At 36.4% G+C, this 22,085-nt stretch overlaps 1 protein-coding gene across 1 annotated transcript in view; it reads left to right on the top strand.

The window, feature by feature from the left end:
• Positions 1-21,713, top strand: part of LOC129791827 (homeobox protein dve-1) — a 49,917-nt gene extending 28,204 nt beyond the window's left edge. The window contains exons 3-6 of the mRNA XM_055830374.1: positions 16,145-16,584; positions 17,685-18,374; positions 18,444-19,054; positions 20,047-21,713. Coding sequence (XP_055686349.1) covers positions 16,145-16,584; positions 17,685-18,374; positions 18,444-19,054; positions 20,047-20,239 — 1,934 coding nt within the window. The 3' untranslated portion in view covers positions 20,240-21,713. The remainder of the gene's footprint in view (positions 1-16,144; positions 16,585-17,684; positions 18,375-18,443; positions 19,055-20,046) is intronic.
• The last annotated feature ends 372 nt before the right edge of the window (positions 21,714-22,085 follow it).

Genomic DNA, 22,085 nt, shown 5'->3' with positions numbered 1-22,085 from the left:
TTGAAATAAACTAATATGATAAAATTGGTAATTAAGGGAATTTTTATTTTTATTTTTATCGCGTGAGACCCATTTCATACAGTGCGCATAACATCCTTTTATTTTAATTAACAATTCAATATTTCATGAAAATTATTAGAAGGCATACAATCATGATTCTTCTAATAAAATATCCTATTTAAATGGTAATTAAATTCATATTGCAACCAAACGCCCCTCTCTCTCCTTTTTATCACATATATATTAATTATATATAATTTGCACTACGTTGTACCGGAGATTTTTATATAATTGATTTTTTTTAATATAAAATAAAATCCCTAACAACATGTAATACGCTTATGCTTGCAAAGTGGGCTTATGCATTTAAATTTAATATCAATATAGTTTTGTGCCCCATAAATCTCTTCGCAAAAGATTACCGCAAAATAATATAAGTTGTAATTAACAGGTGGGGTGGGGGAGGAGGATGGACATCATTTTCAATTTTTGATTGCAATCAAATGGGAATATTTGTGTGTGGAAAATTCTCAAATGAATTTCCGGGGGATTGGATAAATGTGTGTGCCCATCAGTTTGGAAAATATCGCATATTACGGGTGTGGAGAAAAATAAAATGTTGATGGAGTTCCTGGTGATGCATTTTGTCATGCTAATTGGAATAATTAATAAAATTACCCATAAGCTCATTACCACCTGTAATCTCATGCAATAAAATATTTCGTGGTGTGTTTTTAACTTTGTCCACCCACTTTTGCAGCTCCCACCGCGCGCCATTCTTTCTATTGGTTTCACGCAATCACCGCAATGGGTGCTAAATTAGGGGTTGGTATGGGGTCACGGTGTGGTTTACGCGTGATCCCACCCGTCCATTCCCCCCGGGCGTCCCTCCAACTTTGTCTATATACGCATTTGTTGCAACACGAAGGTCCCTTCGGAAGTTTATGTGTGAACAATTTTGAATAATTGGCATCCATCCCCTCCCTCCCCGTGACTGACGGCGCACATAGGGAATATTTTGAGGTGGTTGCGTTGACAATGTTGGCCCCATCATATTCCACAGGTATTAATAGCGCATTCACAGGGTGGTGTTCTATGGAGTGACCGTTTTTTCCACACCCCCGCATCTGCGGGATTTTCCACACACACACCCCCAAAATTGAAAAGGGTTGTGAAATAATTATTTTAAATGAATAATTTGCGGTTTATTTGCAACCCCACCATATAGCACTTTATTAAATCAAAAGTATGCGAATCATAAAATACAAAATTACATTGATATTTATTTGAACAAAAAGAACCTACCCCTATTCCTAAAAAAGCCCTCTACCACATAAAATAATTTCTATGTTTTCTAATAATTACTATACCAAATTTTCATTTGACAAAATATTAATTCAATTGTGGTTTGTTTTTGACAAAAGTTTTGCATTAAATGGGAATTAAAATTTGGTATATTTTTTTCATCATTGTCACTCATGTGTGACGTCGAGGGGGGTTGTATAGTATAATATATTTTCCAATCAATTGGAAATTTATTAACAAAGAGAGCTTGTATGGAGATTTTCCAAGAATTTCCTCAATTTCCGTTAGGATTTGTGGGTGAAAGTTTTCATGACAAGGTGATGATTTTGGAGCTGATGGGGGTGGTAAATCGGTAATTCATAATAATAATATAAAGCTCAATATGAAGAATCAACAATGGAAAAGAGGTATTATTCATTAATAAATCATAGCATGAATTTATAATGCAAGTCTATAAAATTCTTCGATTCTCTACCCCATAAGCTGGATCAAATAGCTACATAAGCGCATAGGGAATTTTGAAAGTATATATATGAATATATAGTGCACAGGAGTGTGGCAAAAGGGGTGGCTAAAGGATGAAGGAGATGGGAATAAGTTTTGAGGAGATACGTAAAGGTTTTCCAACAAATCCGCCTGGATGCCTTAATCCTGTTAGACTTTGGGGGTATTGTATACCGGGGCGCTACAGCTCTCCTCCACTCCTCACCCCCAATCCCTACCTTACGAACATGAAATAGCCCCTGATTTAACTAGAGAAAAGGGGATGAATTGTGAAAGTGTAGTGGAGAATTTGAACTTGGATTTCACTCTGTGGTTCCATCTTAAGAAAATCACCTCAAATCTCTTTGCTGAAACACTGGTGGTGTAGTGTGAAAATAAAAGAGGTGGAGTGCATGTCTTGCAAAGTGCTCGAAGATTCAATATAAGACAGACTAGAAGAATTATCTAAAAATATTTTTAAGATTAGGTATCTCTTAATTTTATTCTAAAGGAAAAACTCTCAAAATTCCAATTTTGTATGAAAATTCGAGTTTTTCATTAAAACTTCTCTTAAAAAATTTTGCTATAAGAAAATAAGCTGAAAGTTTTAAATCCACAAACATGGAAAAGCTTCCGCGGAAGATGAAAGAACGATGAAAAACATCAGTTTGACTGATGATGAGAACTTAAATCAATTTGTAGGAAAATCCTCCACCCTCTTCACCACCATGCAACGACATACTGCGAAGTATTTTCCGCATAGAGAGACCCACTTCTTCCACCAAATGGATTTCTTTTGCCTCCATGAGATGTGAGGGGTGACGAAGAATTAGATCACGGGAATACCTGCAAAAGAAAACTTGCGGAAATCAATAGAGTATATAGCCTAAGAAGTTTAGAACTTATAATTCGAGTGTCTCCTGCTTATTGGATTAGGGCATAACAATATTTCTGAGAGAGAGAGTCTCGAAGAAATGCCCCGCATTCTTTCAGGTGTGTCAAGCTAGACCCCTAACTGAATTATATAGATATTTTTGAGCTTTGAGATTTTTTTTAAATTCCAAAGAAAAAAATAATAAAATGTTTATTTACGAAAGTAAATGAAAGGGGTGTACCCTGGCTGAATGCGAGACACCCTGTGAATTTTTTATTCAAATATTAGATTTTAATATTTAAAAGAAATAACTTTTGCAAAATATATGGGGTAGATTCATGATAAAATCTTTTCTTTTCTAACAACTTAAAAATTGTTGTTAGATTTGGGCAGATATTATTTTTAAATCGTTCTATAAACGAAAAACAAAGAATTTGTTGTTACATAAATTAGTCAGAAAGATCATTAAAAAGCTCTGAAAAAGAAATTTTTCTTTAAAAACACGAATAAAGTAATAAATAAAATGTTAAAATTTTATAAGATTTTTCTCAGAATACCAAAAATCTTATAACTGACGAATTGTAAGAAGAGAAAAGAAAATATTTATATCAGAATCTACCCCTATATGTATGTATGTACATAATTTTAAATTATAAAATATGTAGCAAATGCATTTTAAAAAATAATTTTCGTTTAGGGTGTAGCTCGACACACCTCAAGAAATCTAAAGGAAGTCTTGTAAAGTGATTGTATTATATTTTGTAACCATCTCCTGAAGGTTTTCTTTGCACGTTGCTAAACCACTCGCACCCCTATCTGACCGAGGGAGGGTGGGTGGATGATAATATATTGAGGTACTCGAAGGGGTTGGAGCCAAAGTTAAGTGTTTGTATTTTGTCTCTGAGTTCAACCTACATCACATTACGCATATCACATCACTTTCGAAAATCTTCTCCTCATGCCAATGAACACAAAATTGGCCAAAGATTATTTTTTTGCTAAATAAAATACATATACACACACTCACGCAATAAAATCATCCTCGCATAATGAATTTCTTTAATCTCAAGAGTATCATTGGGGATTGGAGAGAGAGAGAGGAGAAAATGTCAAAAGAGGGAAAATAATAATGAGATGAAATAAATTATTTGCTATCATTATATTGCGATTATTTGAAATAATCCACTCGATTGACGTGTCTCTTGAGCTCTCTGTCAAAAAATCCCTCCTTGAATTAATTTAATTCTCTATCTTCGCGGGATTTCCTCCGGCTTTTCGCGAAAGGGCGCCCCGCTCTCCCACCTCCCGGCACATTGCTCCCGGGAATCTTCTTCATCGTATTATTTGAACTAAAATCTCATCATCATAAATCCGAGATTTCAAAACCTTCAGCACCGGGTGATTCCTATGGAAAAATTCACAGAGAATTCTGATACTTTGAAAATTGGATGCTTTTTCGCAAAAGACATGAGACACCCTGTGCCGTGAATACACGAGAGAATCGAGTGAAGTTGAAGATATGAAATAATACACTCTCGACCGGATATTGTCGATATCCAATCCCCCAGCCATAACGCTTCACTGTACGTCTTTAATCCCTTCTAAGGAGACCCCTGCCACACACTCCCTTTAGGATTCCTCTTCACCATTTAGACACGATCATGTCCCACAACTGAGGGAAATATTTGTCTGTGTGTAGAGTTGAATTGGCAAAAGGGATGTCTTAAAGATTCAAGCGTTCAATTTTATACGTTAATAAATTACTTAGAGGAATCATTTTTGTGCTTGAATGTAGTTTTTGTATTTTTTATGTAAATTTAAATTTAAATTTCCTAATAATTCTTAGATTGGTTTTTTTTAGTTAAGAAAAGAAGTTTTTAGAGTTTTTTGAGCTTTCAGACTTTTTTGAACCTTCATCAGAGGCAGAAGCTTTTTCTCCTTTTACTCTGCTGTACATTTTGTCTTTCCTTTTTAGCTGTGATTCTTTCGAAGAAAAGAATAGCACAGCTTCTGTGTCCACTCTAAAACTCAAGGTCGTCGGATCGGGCTCAAACTTGGTATGAGCACGAATTAGGGTCCCCACATTCCAAAAAACGTATGCGCCGAAAAACTTTTCCGGCCGTCCGTCCGGCCGTCCGGCCGTAGTTTGGAGCTCAATTACAAGAGAACGGTAATAGATAGAGACTTGCGGTCAACGGCAAAGTTCAATTATCGACTGGAAGTCGTCCAACTATGATATCAAATTCAGCCCCCCACCCCTGCATCCGCCATTTTGAATTTTTTTCAATTTTGTTTTTGCTATATCTCAGCCTCTATTATAGCTAGAGGTCTGAAATTTTAATATGTTGTAGGGGCCCTTAAGACCTTTTCAACGATACTTCATTTCCAAATATCGGACAAGCGGTTTAGCAAATATAGACTTTTATCGAAAGTCGGCCATAACTCCTAAACCGGTTTACCGATTTTAACCAAACCGGTTTTGAATGAAAGATCTCAAAAAGGTCTACAATTATCTATACATAGGAAGTTTCAAAAGTTACCGCTAGAGGGCCTACAATCAAAAACAAAATTTTCGATGAGTTTTCGACCAGTTTTCGATTAATATCTCAAAAACTGGACGATAGATTTCGATTAAATTTTAGTATGTTGTAGGTGATAGACACACCTTTTAACCAAAAAAAAATAAAAAAAATTTATGTCGCGGTTTCTGAGATATAGACCAAAACAGGTTTCCATATGTACCGATTGTTGTAATATTGCCTTATATCGGCTTAACGGTACTTCATAGAGGCTTTTCGATTAAAGTTTCATCAGGTATAGTGGGCATAACCTATCAGATTTTTCTAATTTCAAAATTCAAAATGGCCGCCTTCTGCCATTTTGTTACGTCAACAATTACTTTCACCTATTCACATAATTTTTAAACAAACTATTAGGCGCCCCGCGAAGCGGGGCGCCTTTTATATACATAAAAAATATATAAACATAAAAAATATATATACATAAAAAATATATAAACATATAAAAATATATAAAAATATAAATATTGTACATATGTATATCAGTACAATGATGGTCCAGCAGAAAAGGGAATGTACTGGTAAGTTTCACTTACGGGCTGTGATTCTTCCTTCAGATGACAGTCCAAGTGTGGTGAAAATTGAGGTGGATAAATTTTTAGGAAGGGCTTTCTCACGCATCGAATCACAGCCAACGCGTGTAAATTCTGGGGAAAGGCTTACTCATGCGCGTTGGCTGTGATTCGTTGCGTGAGAAAGCCCTTCCTAAAAATTTATCCACCTCAATTTTCACCACACTTGGACTGTCATCTGAAGGAAGAATCACAGCCCGTAAGTGAAACTTACCAGTACATTCCCTTTTCTGCTGGACCATCATTGTACTGATATACATATGTATTTGACGAATAAACAGTAATTTGTTAAAAGAAAAATATCGGGATGTTCCATAATTTATCTTGCATAAATCCTTATCTGCAGGATTCTCCAAGGGCAAAAAAATTTCCTCGATAGGTCATTTCCATATGAAATTTCCTAGCCTACAACTTTGTCTCAGACCACTTTTCTCTATCTCCCCGGGAAATATGAGTTTTCGAGCTTTTCCTGAACCCTTCCACTTCTGACTCTTTTTTTAAAAACTCGGCGGGTAAATATAGTCACCTTTGGGGTAAATAAAGTCAGTCCAATTTTCCGACATTTCCAATGATTTTCCACCTGAGAGATTGATAGTAGGTGATAGCTAAACTTCTCACCTTTTGATCTGCTACAAGGAATTTCACTTTTATACCCACTAAAACAGAGAATTTTGCAATTTTCTCAAGAATAAATTAATACGCAAAACATTATCAAAAAAAATATTTTCTATAATTTTTTTTAGACTCTGAAACAAAGTTTTTTAATAATAAAACAATGATTTATATACAAAATAAAATATTTATTAATTTATTTGATGAATTTTCATACCCAATACAAGTCATGAAAGATTTTTTTGCGTAATTTACTTCTCCTTGATTTTCACTCCATCATCCCAAATCTTACACGGATGAGGCTGATGATGATGATAGTGAAGCAATGGTGGCATGGCAACTCTGCTCTCATTGCGGGATCCCTCACAAGACAGGGACGCCAGGATGGGTGGAAATCCTCTTGCGTGGTTGGGGTGTGAGGGAATGGAAGCAAGATAGAGAGTGGAAAGATCCTTAAGTCGAAGCGGCTTATCCATTCTAATTAGTATAAGACTCTCTATGCTTTTGCTCTTCCGCTCCACCCCCCAAGGCATGCCCTTTCTTGCATGTACGGGCAAAAGTTGCGGTAGGGGGTAAGCAATTGTGGGGGGTGGGTGAGTTAGTAAAATTTCTAAGCTTTCCTCTAAGGAGGAAATTGCTTAGGGGTTTGAATTTTGATATCTCACCCTGGTAGTGTGGAGATTTTCTTATGGCTCCACACCGCTTTTGGGCTTCTTTTTCTGCCCACTTTTATTTACATCTCAAAAAGCACACACACACACACCGCCTCAGTGTACTCTTAGTTGCTCCTTTGGTGCCTCATCCTCTGCTGGTTAAGGGGATAAATCTACCATAAAGCAAATGGTTAATTAAATAAAGTCATGGGTATGTTTCCCATCTCTCCCTTAGACTAACAGTATAAATCTCATGGGGTATGGGGTGCTCCATACTTCTCACACAGCCACCCAACACCGGTAGTGCTCTTTGGTTGGAGAAACATTGTGTTTTTGGGGAGGCAGTGGCGGCGAGAATCATCGGGGGAGCTGTTGCTCAGGGGAGGGTGGCGTATAAGCTTTGGGGATGTTATTTTAAATCCGGCTTAGGGCTTGATGGGGTTTTTGTCGGTTAGATTTCGCACTAAAAAGGAATCTCCAAGATTAGCCGTCACGAAAGCAACAGATTAACTCCTCTGGCGTGCTGATGAATGTGAGAAATAATGCTCAAATATATTGTTTTTCCATTCAACAAAACATATTACAAATAAACCCTAATGGCCTTAACATTACAGGCCTAAACATTTTCTTTAACAAAAAATATTCTTCCTGCAGCAGGAAGAATTCTCCCACAAACACATAAGAAACCAAAATTACGTCTTTGTCGATGCTGAAAAAAAAAAGAATCTAAAAATCGCAAATATTGATTTAGAGATTAAGCAACTTTCACTGAACCCTTCAGAGTAGTGTCTCTTCCTTTTCGTATATAAGTATCCTTCTCGGCTCTTTCTCTTCGTCTCTCCTTTTTCAATATACAATCCATTGGAATTGAAAGAAATTGTGTAAGGGGTGGGTCACCCCTTTCATCCGCACACATAATCCATTCAGACAAAGGCTATATAGCCGTATAAGAGAATGGAAGCCGCGACAGTTGAAGCATTTCGTTAATCCGTAGAGACCCGACTTGAACCCCCGATGGCACTCAAGAGTTGGAATCTTTCATCCCTTCATCGAGATCGAGGGATGCAAGTAAACTGAAGGGATCTCTCTTTGAGTGTGTGTTTTTTGTGTGTGCGCAAAAACCTCATCTTCCCCCTTCGACGGATTTGTGAGACATAAAACCGGAACACAATACATAGCCAAAAGGAGCACTTGGTGGAGTGAAAGGGTTTCCGGCTCTCTCGGGGTTGGATTCATGACGAGACCACGATGAAGGGCCAAATAGCACAGCATTGCGTAATCTTTGCTTATAATTTTACATTTAATATACAGAAAAAAAATCTTTTGAAAAAATCTTTAAAAAAAGATTCCGCTTCATTGAGGGAAATTAAATTGAACAAAGGAAAAGGAATTTAGGTAAATTTTGAATAAGTCTTGGTGTGGTTGTTTGCAAAATATGATTTAACACAGAATCCTTAATGAAAATTGATTTTTTTTGCTGATTTTTCTAAATGTTTTTTTTTTAGTAAAGAAAAAGGGAAAACATCAAATTAAGAATTTTAAGAGAAGATTCTTAGGGAGAATTTATCGTCGATTAGCAGAACAATTTTCTACGGACTTTTCTACACCCCCTGCGGGCTAAGATTGTATAGATGACATTTTTGCCAAGGTAAAGGTTGAATGTGAAGCTAAACCCCTTTTTTCTGCTTCCCTCAACCCTTCATTTTTATTGATCCAGGGGCTAAGAAGGGGGAGTTATAAAACGTGCTGCTCAAAATCTCAAATTCTCCAAAAGTAATCGGCGTGGAGGGTAATTCGAAAGATAGGGTGGAAATGAGGGATTAAGATTTCAGTTCACCCGCTGTAATAACAGCCGGCAAAAGGGGTAATGTCTCCCTCTCTCCCTCTTTCGTATTTTCTAAACCCCTCTTGGCGATTTTACTTCATTTTTCAAGTGGATAGAGCACTGCTGGAATATTTTCCTCGCATAAAAACCCCCAACCCCTTCGTACAATCGTGATGATTTATTGGAATTTTTATATTCATCGCTAAAATTCTCACTTAATTTTTCTTTTCGCGCTCCCACTTAAATCCACGATTATATTAACCTTCTTTTCCTTGCTGGCTGTTTTTTTGTGCTACTCTCAGCGGTTTCCTTCGCTTTTCGGGGCAAGACGCTTTGCTGCATTGAACGCGGGGGTTGGTGGACGTGGGGAAGTGTTCATCGTAACACTTTCATCGTGATGAACTTGGTGCAAGCTTAAATCTTGTTGGTTCAAAGTTTTAATTCTCCTGAAATCTTGCTCCTTGTGTGCTTGCACCCTCGCCTTAGGGTGGCGCCAACACCGGGGGATGTGATTAAAGTGTTGCCGATGGGTGGAATGATGCGAGAAATGAGGATGAGATTATTCAATTGATGAGGGAGTTAAAATGAAAATATTCCCAACGGAGCACCCCCAACCTCTTCTAGTTTTTGGCAAATCCTTTTCACGCACGTAGATTTTCCAAAATACCGTAATTACCATCAATTTGGCACAACCACAACCCCCTTTCCCAAGGGTGGGATTATTGAGTGATGAAAGCTCTACCGAATGATGATTTTAAAATGTGGAAAAGTTCATTCTTGCATGAGGTGCTTTTTTCCTAAATGGGGCTGTTGTATATGCTGAGGGATTGGGGGTTTGATTTTCCAGGATAGGGATGGAGGTGCTCAGTCTTGTATTATGCCATCGTGACTTGTCGCGAAAGGAAGCTTTTCAGTTGTGGAAGTACCATCAGAGAGTGAATTTGATGGAGTGGAAAATCCACCAATCACGATTCTAGACAGGTGTCATGCGATTTTGTGACGCCATCGTGTTTATTCTGCATCAACCCCCCAAGCACGTGGGGAAATTAACCCAGAAATCATGCCAGAAAATTGTCATCAATTTGTTGCCAAAAATCACTTCTCACCAAAAGATGGATAAAAGCTTCTTCGGCTTATTTTGGAATTGTAAAATTATTAAGGGGGGTGGTAGCTGGAGGCAAATTTATGTCTCTTATCACGTTAGAGATGTGATTTTATAATTTTGTATGCTCTGCAGAAATAAATTATTGAAAAAATGAAATATTTATGATTTTTCAATTTTAAAGTTTTCAATTATCTTAGAAAATTGATTAAAAAATATTGAAAAAGTCTCCAAATATTCTAAATTATTTATTTATTCATTTCAGAATTTTCATTAGGAATTCAAGTTAATATTGAACTCTTCTTATAGATCCTTTGATAGAAGAATAGGGGAGGACGGGGTAATTTGGCCACTTTGGCGGTTTTTGGGATATATCAAGCAAGTTTGGTAGTATGAAGAAAACCAAATAGCCCTATTTTGTAGGAAATTTTCCGGCCTACAACTTCCCCATATAACACTTTTCTCTATCTCGATGAGAAATGGGTGAATTTTCCATTTTCCTGGACCCTTAGCTTAGTGTCCAAATTACCCCGAGCACGGGTAATTTAGACACTTTGGCGCACAAATTATTAAACATGAAAATTTTTGGACAATAAAAAAATTTTATTTTTTTTATTATTTTTTTGGAAGATAGGATATTTATCTAAGATTCGTTTCCAGTAATTTGCCAGATAAAAATATTTAACAGAGTCTCAAACTTTAACATTTTCTGAACCATAAAAAGTTTCTGAAGTCTAAAAAAGGCCATTTTTCAAATTATCGTAAATTTCTTTTTTTAGATAAAATTTTTTATCCTACTTTGCTTATAATCTGTAAGAAAACATTAAAAGGCACAATCACAATAAATATCTTAAATGTGCGTCGGAAAATGTGCCGGAAAAACTCAAGTGGCCAAATTACCCCACTCCAATTTTCCGGATAAAACCATTTCCACAGGAAAATCTGTTTGCGATATCGGAAAATGGATGTCACTATCGTGTTTATGATGGATCAATGACCCTTAATGGCTTAAAAGTTAATTTTTAAGTGTTAAAAATTTTTAGAAAATGACGAATTTCCAAAATGCCAAAAGCACTTGAAAAAGTGAAAAAATGATTTTTCTTAAACAAAAGAAAATCCAATGATCGGATTTTCCTCAAACTTGGTACGATTGATTATCTCTATGGGGAGTATAAACTGTGGAGAAATGGATTTTCTAGCATTTACCATACTTGAGATATTCCCATTAATGACTTTGCCAAAGTGGCCAAATTACCCCGTCTTCCCCTAATTAAAAAGAATTTTATAAATTTGTTTTATTTCTTCTTTAAATTCTTCATCAAAATAAACAGAAAATTATAGCTGAGAAGAAACTCTGAAAAGCACCACTTCCATGCTAATTAGCTACGTTTCGGTCAACACAAAGCTTGACCATGGCATTTAAATTATTGCCGAAATGTCGCTGGACAGAAAAGAAGTCGTACTTTTCACTTTTATAGCTGATTTTCTGAATTATTCAAAAAATAGAATATTAAATTTATTCTAATTTTGCCAGATGCTTCCCCCTCTGAAAAATAACTTCTTAATTCTATGTACTTCTTTTGCACCATCATTGGTGTATTTTCTTTAACAAATTTTCCCCCACTCTTGAACCCTTCGATGCTTTACCTATTCTTGCATGATTTATCCCTCATCCACCTTATTGATGATGATGATGAAAGGTACTCAATTGCGATAGATGTGTCGTCGAATAAAATCTTTGTTGTGTGTACTCACCCCCATCCCCACCCCCTCTCCCTCAAAATCTTCAACATTTTCAGCAATTGTGCCTAACAATTCAGTGGGTGTGGGGTGGGGAGTTGTATGTGGTATTAAGATGATATTATTCATGAATGAACAGTTTCGGAAAATTAATTTTCATACAATCCACATACCTCTCTACACCATTTTCCACCCAAAAACTCTTTAGCCTGTGTGTCCGGCGTAGGGAAGAGGGTCACAGTGGATGGGGGTTGAGGCTCTCGAAGGGATTTATCATGTGTGGGGTATGGGGTACGAGAGGGTGGTGGAAGAAAAGGTAGCCCCGGTATATCCCTTCTTGCATCTAAAATAGTTTTCGAAGCAGATTTTCTCTAAATCTCTGTGGATAAGTCCGAAAGCTAACTGACCGTTCTCTACTTAATGTCACCCTGAAGTGGTCCACCAGAATTTTAACCCACATTCCCCATTCCCCGAAGCTTTTGCACATTGTCCCCAAGCTTGTAGAGAGAAAATCTCCTGGACCATTGATCCTTCCGCAAGTGCCATCCCCCATACCTATCCCATCTAAAAACCACCCCCATCCCCCACTCTAATGTAATTTGATATTTTCCATATATAAAGCGAATAAGAAGGAGAATCTATTCGAGAGAGAATGGATTCTAGTTTGGGGCACACACCAACTAATTCCTGGTCAGAATGGTCAAATCTTCGGTTAAATATTCAAAACTCTGTGGAGGCATAAGGTAGATTTCATTTATAGAGGTTTAACTGGACAAAGGTACTTGAAGCTAAAAGGGTATTATCGAGTTAACATTGGGGATTATATTTGCACAAAATATTCACTGACACCACCACAACTTTCCATCCTCTCCTCCCACCCCCGCTCAGCTTTTCCACAGACTTGATAAACTCACCAACAGTTTTGTGTTTTATTGTCGAATAAATAATACACCAAGCATAGGTACACACGTACATCCCCTGGATGAGTTAATTAAATTCACAAAGTTTCTTTCCTCTCATGGGAATTTACCTTCTCAAGATTTAACTAACACTTTATCTCTTATCAATTTGGATGAAGAGTGTGTGTACGTACAGTCTGTTTGGTTGATGTGAGAGCGAAATATTGATGAATGTGTTTTATTGAATAAGATTAAATAAAAGAAGTTATTCTTTGGTAATTTTCTTTTATTGTTTTTTGATGATTTAAAGTCTTAAATTCTCAGACTATTTGCATAATTTTAAGAGCAAAAGATTTATGTTTAGATTAACTCATAATGATCTGAATCATTCAAACTTTCATGGGTTCAATTCCAAGTAAAGTTTTCTCACAAAAACATTTTTTTTCCTTTAGACTCTTTAAACGATGTAATGCTCTATTTTCATTTAAGGAGAAGTCTAGCATATGAATTTTCCTTGAAAATTCCCAAATAATGAAGCTCATTTGAGTTATATATAGTATCGCACAGAAGAAATGCATTACCTGTGTGTGCGATAGTTGTCAGGGAGCTTTTGATAGGATTTTCCTCAAATTCAACGACGAATTAAACTATTTCTCCGTGTCACATCCCCTTTGTGCTTTCAATTTAAGAGATTTGTCGCAGAGCACTTTTGCCTCTTGAACAAATTCCCCGCCACCCATTGAAGGGGGGCGGCAGAGACTTCTCCTTGTGCAAGCATCAAAAAGGCATTTAGATTTATATTTAAATGGCGTAGCAAGGTAGGAAAATATTGTACTTTGTTGTCTCTTTCATTTGGGGTATTTAGTAACTCATGCTTAATGGTGCTATGCAGGAAAAGAATGTCAAGAAATAATGATCATGACATTTTTTCCTGACATTTTTTTTCATTCCCTCTCACTCCCACTAATGTATTTTCATATCTTTCGTCTTTCTTCCACGCATGGATGACGACATTTTTTTTTTCATGGCATGCTTTTTTAATTGCACACAACATGTTTTTATTTCCTTGAATTTTCTCGACATTTGGGGGTATTTTCCCAAAGAAAAGTGGAAAATGCTTAGCTAAAGAGCCTACAATGCCAGGAAAACAGTGAAAAATCGAAATTTACGGTCATTTATGGGCCAAATATGTGAAAATGTACGAAGTAAAAATCAAAACATTCTTGCCCTGATCAATTTTTACGGGATTCTTTTCTAGATTTTGACCACACAAATCACTTCCTGCAGGTTTTTTGGACCTTCCCACAGGTCATCTGCAACACGGAAGGTCTGTGTGGGGTCAGGGAAATGCTTCCTGGGTGGTGGAATCCCACCTGAACGCGAAAAACTGGTCCGGGAGTGAATGTTTTGCTGTCGAACTTCACTGTTTTCACTTATTTGGCCGATAAATACCCACGATTTTCCACTTTTCACACTTTCACAGGCACTAAGAACACTTCCACAAGCCGCTTTTCACTTTTCCCGAGATAAAATATCACAATTCACAGAGAAAATTGACGAAAAATAAGAAACGTGTTGACTACGCAAGAGCTTGAAAAAGAATGTCGCAAGAACATGTTTTTTTCTGTCATTCTTTTTCCAGCTCTTGTGAAGTCAACGTATTTGTTAGTTTTCTGCAATTTTCTCTGTAAATTGTGATATTTTAGCTCGGGAAAAGTGAAAAGCGGCTTGTGGAAGTGTTCTTAGTGCCTGTGAAAGTGTGAAAAGTGGAAAATCGGGGGTATTTATTGGCCAAATAAGTGAAAACTGTGCAGTTTCTATAGCAAAACATTCACTCCCGGACCAATTTTTTCCGCGTTCAGGTGGGATTCCACCACCCAGGAAGCATTTTCCTGCCCCCCACACAGACCTTCCGTGTTGCAGATGACCTGTGGGAAAGTCCAAAAAACCTGCAGGAAGTGATTTGTGTCGTGAAAATACAGAAAAATATCCCGTAAAAATTGGTCAGGGAAAGAATATTTTGATTTTTCACTTCGCGCATTTTCACATATTTGGCCGCTAAATGACCATAAATTTCCACTTTTCACGGCTTTCCTGGCACTGAGAACACTTCAGCAAAGCCCATTTTCACTTTTTCATGGAAAAATATCCCCAAATACTGAGAAAATAATACGAAATGAAAAACATGTTGAGTGCACAGAAAAGAATGATGAAAATGTCGTCACCATGCGTGGGAGAAAGACGAAAGATAGGAAAATACATTAGTGGGAGTGAGAGGGAATGAAAAAAAATGTCAGGAAAAAATGTCATGATCATTATTTCTTGACATTCTTTTCCTGCATAGCACCATAATACATTCACAAAGGAATTAATAATCCCTGCGTGCATCATATTTCGCTTCTATGCTGATTAATTATTTCCATCCATCATTAGATGATGCCTTTCCGCACTATCTATGTGCAAGGAGGTTTGATTCATGCAAATGATTTTTCATAAGCAGAGAAAACTTCCACAGAACAGCTTCGGTTTAATCCCATTGTGGATTCTTAAGACCTTTCTTGTGTGCATTTCCAATGCTTTATGATGTATATATACAAAGCAATTCCTTTCCTCGTCGAACCAGTACTCTTAAATTTTTTAAGATGGTGTGTATTTTCAATCTGTGACCATTGGAATGGGATGTCTTCAGTCGTTGTGTTTGAAATGATTCGAATTTGCATTAAAGTTTATTTGAGATTATTTTTTCTTTGAAGAATGACTGATGAAATTTTATTTGCTTTTCCGGTCGCCAAGAAAGACGTACTTCCCAAAGCTTTCAACCCTTATCCGGACCTTCCTCAGTGGCTGGAAGTGGGGGAATTTTTTTATTTAACAAAAATTCATTCAAAATAATTTTATATTATTTAATTACTTGGACACTTCTTTCGTCATTAAACGAAATTTTCTACCCCTAGCGACGACCGGGAAAGCAAAGAAAAGTGTCTCACGCTAGTTTCAACACAATGACTGATGAAAGTTGATTAAAAGCTTCAACAAAAAAATTTTTGCGTAAATTTAAATATTCTCTTAATTAAAGAATTCTTTTATTTTCTTCTAATTTATAATTTTTTATGATTTTCACTGATTCTGGGTAAGATTCTTAGATAAAATTGTCTAACCTGTTCAGGGTGACATCTAGTGGCAAATTGATGGTGCAAGGAATGGCAAAAATCACAACATCCTTTTGCAATTATTTATAACTTTTCCGGACATTTCACGCCCATTAACCAGAATTAAAATGTGTTGAGTTCTGATTAATGGAAAAAATTAGCTTACTCTCTATCCCCTAATAAATATTCAGTGGTATTTCTTTAAGAGCAAATTTCATTCCACGGAAGAATTCTCATGCTCTCTGGACTTTTTTCTACCCAAGAATAAATCAGGACTTAGGATTTGCCAAGGGACTCCCTCTAAATTTCTATTATTCTTAAGAGGAACATTTTTCTCTTTATTTTTTGCAGCAAAATCCCTCCCTCTACACTGCATCGTGGAGTCTGTGGCTTCACTGCAATCATCCCTGAGTACCGATGCTCGTGGTCCGTGGAAGAGGAGGTCCAACATTGAAATGGATAGCTATGTGATCGTTCCTGCTGTAACGCAGTTCTGCAATATTGTCAATACTGCCCTCCAGCGGTTGGGCTATTCCCCGGAAACATCCCAAACTGCCCGAGGGAGTATTGTGATCAAGAATTGGAAGCCACTAGCGCTGGAGAAGATCTGCGATAGTCCCCTTGTGACTGTGGGAGATGTTCTGGGTGAATTGACATCTGTGATCACACTGAGGATTGTTATTCTACGCACGAAGCCATCGACTCTGTCGGAGATTAAGGACAAACTCCTCCGGCTACTCATCCTACAATCTCATGCACTCCTGCGTTCCTCTGGCTGCCCACTCGATGAGGTAAGAGTTCTCTTCCTCCTTTTCTTTTTAAAGTTGAAAATCTCCATTCACCCACAACTCTCCCCCATTTACGAGGATTTTATCAATGCTAATCTCGTGCTCTTTTAATCTATGGACACTCTCTTTGGGGCTTTTCTTCCCCTCGAAGGGTAGGAGAGAGCGGTGAGATGATGAACAATTGTAAGAAAAGATAAATATTGACATTATTTTAAAATTTCTTCCGAATCTAATTAATTCGGCACTAAATCTCTTCCATCTTAATCCGCAATCATTAACATTGTTACTTAACAAAGTGCTACGGGGGTGGGGGATGGTGGAAAATCGACGCGACGCCATGGAAAATCACGTTGGTATGCCGCGTGGAAGAAGTTGTATAAACATTTTCCAAACATGTTTTCCACACTGCCGACCACCATTGAATTTTCCCATCTACAACGAGGTTTTCCTCACAGAGATTTGGGATTTTCCTTGAGATATGCACGCGGGGGTTGTATCAAGAGAGAAATTGAATATACATCACACTTTGGAGACACTTTTAAAGGGGCGGCGTGGGGGTGGAGGGTAAAATATCTTGTGTTAAATACTTTATATTCACCCGGAGACTAATAAGATTACTTGCTTGGGGAATAAATTAGAGATCAAAAGATACACAGACACATGAGGCATTCCCCGACATTGCTCCCCGATAAAACTAATATCATTTTATGTATAATTAATCGGATCAGGATAATCAAAATTCCCCGGGGATGCTAAATTTTCCGAGACCTCCCATGCCACATGTGTATGGCGTGGGGGCCTTCATATTGAGAATTAATCTCTCTGACAATGTTTATTCATATGTAGAACGGTTATAAATCTTCTTCGTGTGATTTTCTTGGAGATTTTCCGATTTTCCGATTCCCCGAAGGATTTTCATCTCAACTAATTGATGTTGTTGCTGAAGATTCAAAGAGATTTAAGCTAAAGACATCACTGTTCCATTGCAAACAACTTCGGTTCGAATACTAGTCTGTTCAATTTTTTTTCCTACCCTTTCCACCCATTTTCCACCAAATCTTTAGCTCAGGACCATTATCCATGGAAATATTCTTCTTCAACAGATAACTCTGTCGCAGTTGTGCCGCTCAAACACCTTCCAGAGCCCTTTCCCATTTTCAGCGGAAGCAGCAGATGATATTCGTCGCAAATTTGATTCGTGGTGGTCAAGTCAATTGTCTCCCCAAACAAACCCTTTGGCCCACAAACTCCTTCCCTTTGTCAATCCACCAGCAGCATCGCTGGATTTTTCCAAGACAGCCGAACACCTGCATGCTAGCCACGACGTGATGCTGGACAATCATCATCAGCCACATCACAACATGATCGTTCATCCGGCTCTGCAGACGGTGCATTCGCAGTACCCCAGCCAGAAGACACGGATGCGAACGAGCTTTGATCCCGAAATGGAGCTACCAAAGCTACAGCGTTGGTTCCAGGAGAATCCCCATCCATCCCGCCAGCAAATCCAATCCTATGTGATCCAATTGAATGCCCTTGAATCGCGTCGTGGGCGGAAGCCACTTGATGTGAATAACGTCGTGTATTGGTTTAAGAATGCACGAGCTGCTCAGAAGCGCGCTGAGCTGCGTGGCCAGAGCATGAGTAATGGATTTAGTGGGACAAGTGGGCTCATGATGTCCCAGAGTGGGTATATGAAGAGTCCCCACAGTATCCCCTCTGAGGACATTGACAATCTCTCCCAGCACTCCGATGATCTCGATGATGATCTGGACAGACCACCGTCTCCACAGGTGAGTTAACCAGCGCTTTCCCCTATGCTTGAGCAACGCCATCTATCGCACAAATAAAATCCATTGCAGCTCCCTCTATCGCTGACAACACACGAACGAAATCGTTCACCTGTGAGTGATGACCGTGACACGTCGTCCGTTAAGGTGGAACGCGATCGCGATAGCCCACCGCCAAAACCCCAAAATGGTGCTTCAGAGCAAACATCCGGTGATGCAAATCAGACAACAAATCACAACAGCACCAACCACACTCAAGACTCACGAAGTGACTCACCGAAAACCTCCCCAAAATCCGAAGATCTCGACATGGAGGATTCCGATGTGAATCCCATGGAAGATTTCAGATCCCCATCCCCGGATTCACGGAGAGACCTACCCTTCCCCATGGTGCCCAATTCAATGTTCTCCCATTCCATAATGTACATGAGTCACTACATTCCCACGGCCATGGGGCAGAATCCCCATCATCCGCAGCAGCAGAGCCTAAGCCCGAGTTCCCTGACACAGGGTGGGCTGAATCTGTCGAGTTTGTCCAGCGACGAGAGGCGCAAGAGGAATAGAACCTTCATTGATCCGGTCACGGAGGTGCCGAAGCTTGAGCAGTGGTTTGCAATGAATACTCATCCCTCACATAATTTAATTCTGAAGTACACCGAAGATCTCAATCGCATGCCATACAGGTGAGTTCTTTCTTCCTTTCTTTTCCTGTGTTGTACAAAAAAAATATTTTTTGAATTTTTGAAAAATTAATATTTTGAATCTTCGAAAAATTGAATTTTTTGAATCTTTGAAAATTTGATTTTTTTTAAATCTTTGAGAAATTAAAAAATTGAATTTTAGAATCTTTGAAAAAATAAAAGTTTTTTGAATCCTTAAAATTTTGATTTTTGAAGTCTCTGATAAATTGAAAATTGATTTTTTTATCTTCGAAAAATGAATGTTTTTAATCATTGAAAAACAAATTCTAGGAATCCTTGTAAATTTGATTTTTTGAATGATTAAAAAATGATTTTTTTAAATCTTTGATAAATTGAAAAATTATTTTTTTTTAATCTTTAAAAAATAAGTTTTTTGAATCTGTAAAAAAAATTTTCTGAATTTTTGAAAAATGGATCTTTTGAATCTTTGAAAAAAAAGTTTTTTGATTTTTTGAAAAATTGAATTTTTTGAATAATTAAAAAATGATTTTTCTGAATCTCTAAAAAAAACAATGTCTTTGAATCTTTGAAATTTTCATTTTTAAAATCTTTGATAAATTGAAAAATTGATTTTTTTGAATCTTTGAAAAATGAATGTTTTAAATCGTTCAAAAACAAATTCTATGAATCCTTGTAAATTTTATTTTTTGAATCATTGAAAAATGATTTTGTAGAATCTTTGAAAAATTGTATTTTTTTAATCTTTAAAAAACAAATTCTTTTAATAATAATAATAATAATTTATTACTTCCTTATACAGACAAGTGTTTTTGGGCAAACTCTTTTAATCTTTGAAAAATTGAATTTTTTAAATCTTTGAAAAATAAGTTTTTTAAATCTTTGACAAATTGAAAAATTGATTTTTTGAGTCCCTGAAAAACAAAATGATTTTTAGAATCTTTGCAAAAATGATTTTTTAGATAAAAAAATAAATAAATCTGAACGAATCCGAATTTTTTTTCTGGAAATTCCAGACAAAAGTTCCCTCGACTTGAGAGCAAAAATGTCCAGTTTTGGTTCAAAAATCGCCGAGCCAAATGCAAGCGCCTCAAGATGTCCCTGTATGACACGGCACAGCTCTCGAGTCTCGGTTCGACGTTCCAACAGGAGCTGGAGGAGCGTAAGATGACCTCACTGTATCCGCATAGCGATCGTGATTTGAATTGAGACCTACTCCGGCACCTAAATCCAGCGGTAAGTTGGACACAGGTGGACTATCCGCGGCATGCGGAGCAAAGATATTTAGCAATATAAAATCCCCAATTTAACATTTAAAAAAAAATAGTAACTTTATTCCGCGAATAGTAAAACCCTCAAAATACACGCAGTGAGACTGAGATGTTGAACATCTCGGTTGAAACATAAAGGAAGAATAATCTGATATGTGAAAAATTCTGTAAGATATGAAAATCATGTACAATTTGCAGTTAATTAAAGTATTTTCTCTTTTGTTTTTTTTTTTGACTAAATAAGTGAAAAGAAGGTAATTTGTAGGTATAAAAACTTAACGTATAAATCAATTTTGATGATCGCATACCAAAGAACTAGAAAACAAAACAAAAACATTGGGAGATTGAGGGTAGTGCAGGTGAGTGACTAAAAGTGAAGAAGAAAAAAATTCTTACATGATATGATATATACATAATAATCCATATATTAATGGAAAAGTTCGTTATATACATTTAGTGTTACGTAGATGAAATATTAATTCCAATTCACTTAACTTATTAAATAAGCTTTACTGAAAGGATGAACATTCAAAATTACAATTCATAGAAGTAAATAATGAGGATGATGATGCTACATCGCTTTAGGATAAATTACATAATGCTATATATACATATAAGTATTATAGTTTTCCCTTTTACAATGACCTCTGTTATTGGATTGTGAGGAGAAAGAGATTTTTTTAATTTGCAGATTCTTAGCAGAAATAATGAGTTTTGAATGTTTTTAATTTTTTTTATTAAAATGAATAATATTTTTTTGAGCTGATCTTTGGTATGGTTAAAAACGTTTTCAATTGGTACGTTTTTTATTTGAAAATTAAATAATTTTCTGATTCAAATATTTATTAAAATCTTAAAGAAATGCTTAAAATATTTTGATAAAATTTCAAAATTTCTGAAATGTTGTCACTGATTTCAATAAAATTGATAAGTTTAGAAAGAAAATTAATTTTATCTTATAATTTTTATTTCGTCTCAAACTTAATAAGTTCTGCTTTAATTTAATCTCATCCGATTTTGATAAACTTCATTAAGCTTGGATGCGATTTTTTTTTAACCATTTTATGACACTAAAATTTTTTTTATTTATGCTTTTAACTTAATCGTTTAATCGCTCAATTTAAATTAGTAAAGTGAGTAAAAACTTTGTAAAAAAATAAAAAAAAAAATATCAATTATAACTTGAAGTGTATTAAATCTTACGAAAGAATCTTAAAAACAATTTAACTTCCCAAAAAAAAAATTTTTTTCAAGTTCAAAAATTCATTTATTTCTCCTAGGAATCTGTGCAATATTGTATTTTTTTTTGTTTTGTTTCAACATTTTGTAAATAAATTTCCGTAGCTCTAAAAATGCAAGAAAAGAAATCCAGTGTAACTTATCGATCAATAAAATGAGACAATTATTGACCCTATGGCTCATTCACTTTGGCTTTCACGTGCAGCACCGCACCACCAACAAAGGGTGTCAGCATAACTTCCTGAAAATCCTCTCCAAAATGGTTTAACATGGCGCGCATGATGTATTAAAATCTCTCGAAACCTTTGGGAATTAAATTTACAAAAAAGAACGACTTCCTTGTGCGATAATAAATCAGGATTATTGTCAGATGAGAGCAAAAATAAATTACGGCGAACTTTTGCTGATTCGCCAGCCAGTTTAAATTTATATATTACAACAAACACCACACTTATCCGCTGAACTGGGAGGATTTAGTGGAGGATGCGAAAAGATGAATAAAAGTTTACTCAAGATTCTCAAATTTAGATAAATCTCACCGTCTC

Source organism: Lutzomyia longipalpis, chromosome 3, assembly GCF_024334085.1.
Source record: "Lutzomyia longipalpis isolate SR_M1_2022 chromosome 3, ASM2433408v1".
Classification (NCBI taxonomy): Eukaryota; Metazoa; Arthropoda; class Insecta; order Diptera; family Psychodidae; genus Lutzomyia; species Lutzomyia longipalpis.
The sequence above is the reverse complement of the archived record's forward strand: the minus strand, read 5'-3'. Positions and strand labels throughout refer to the sequence as shown.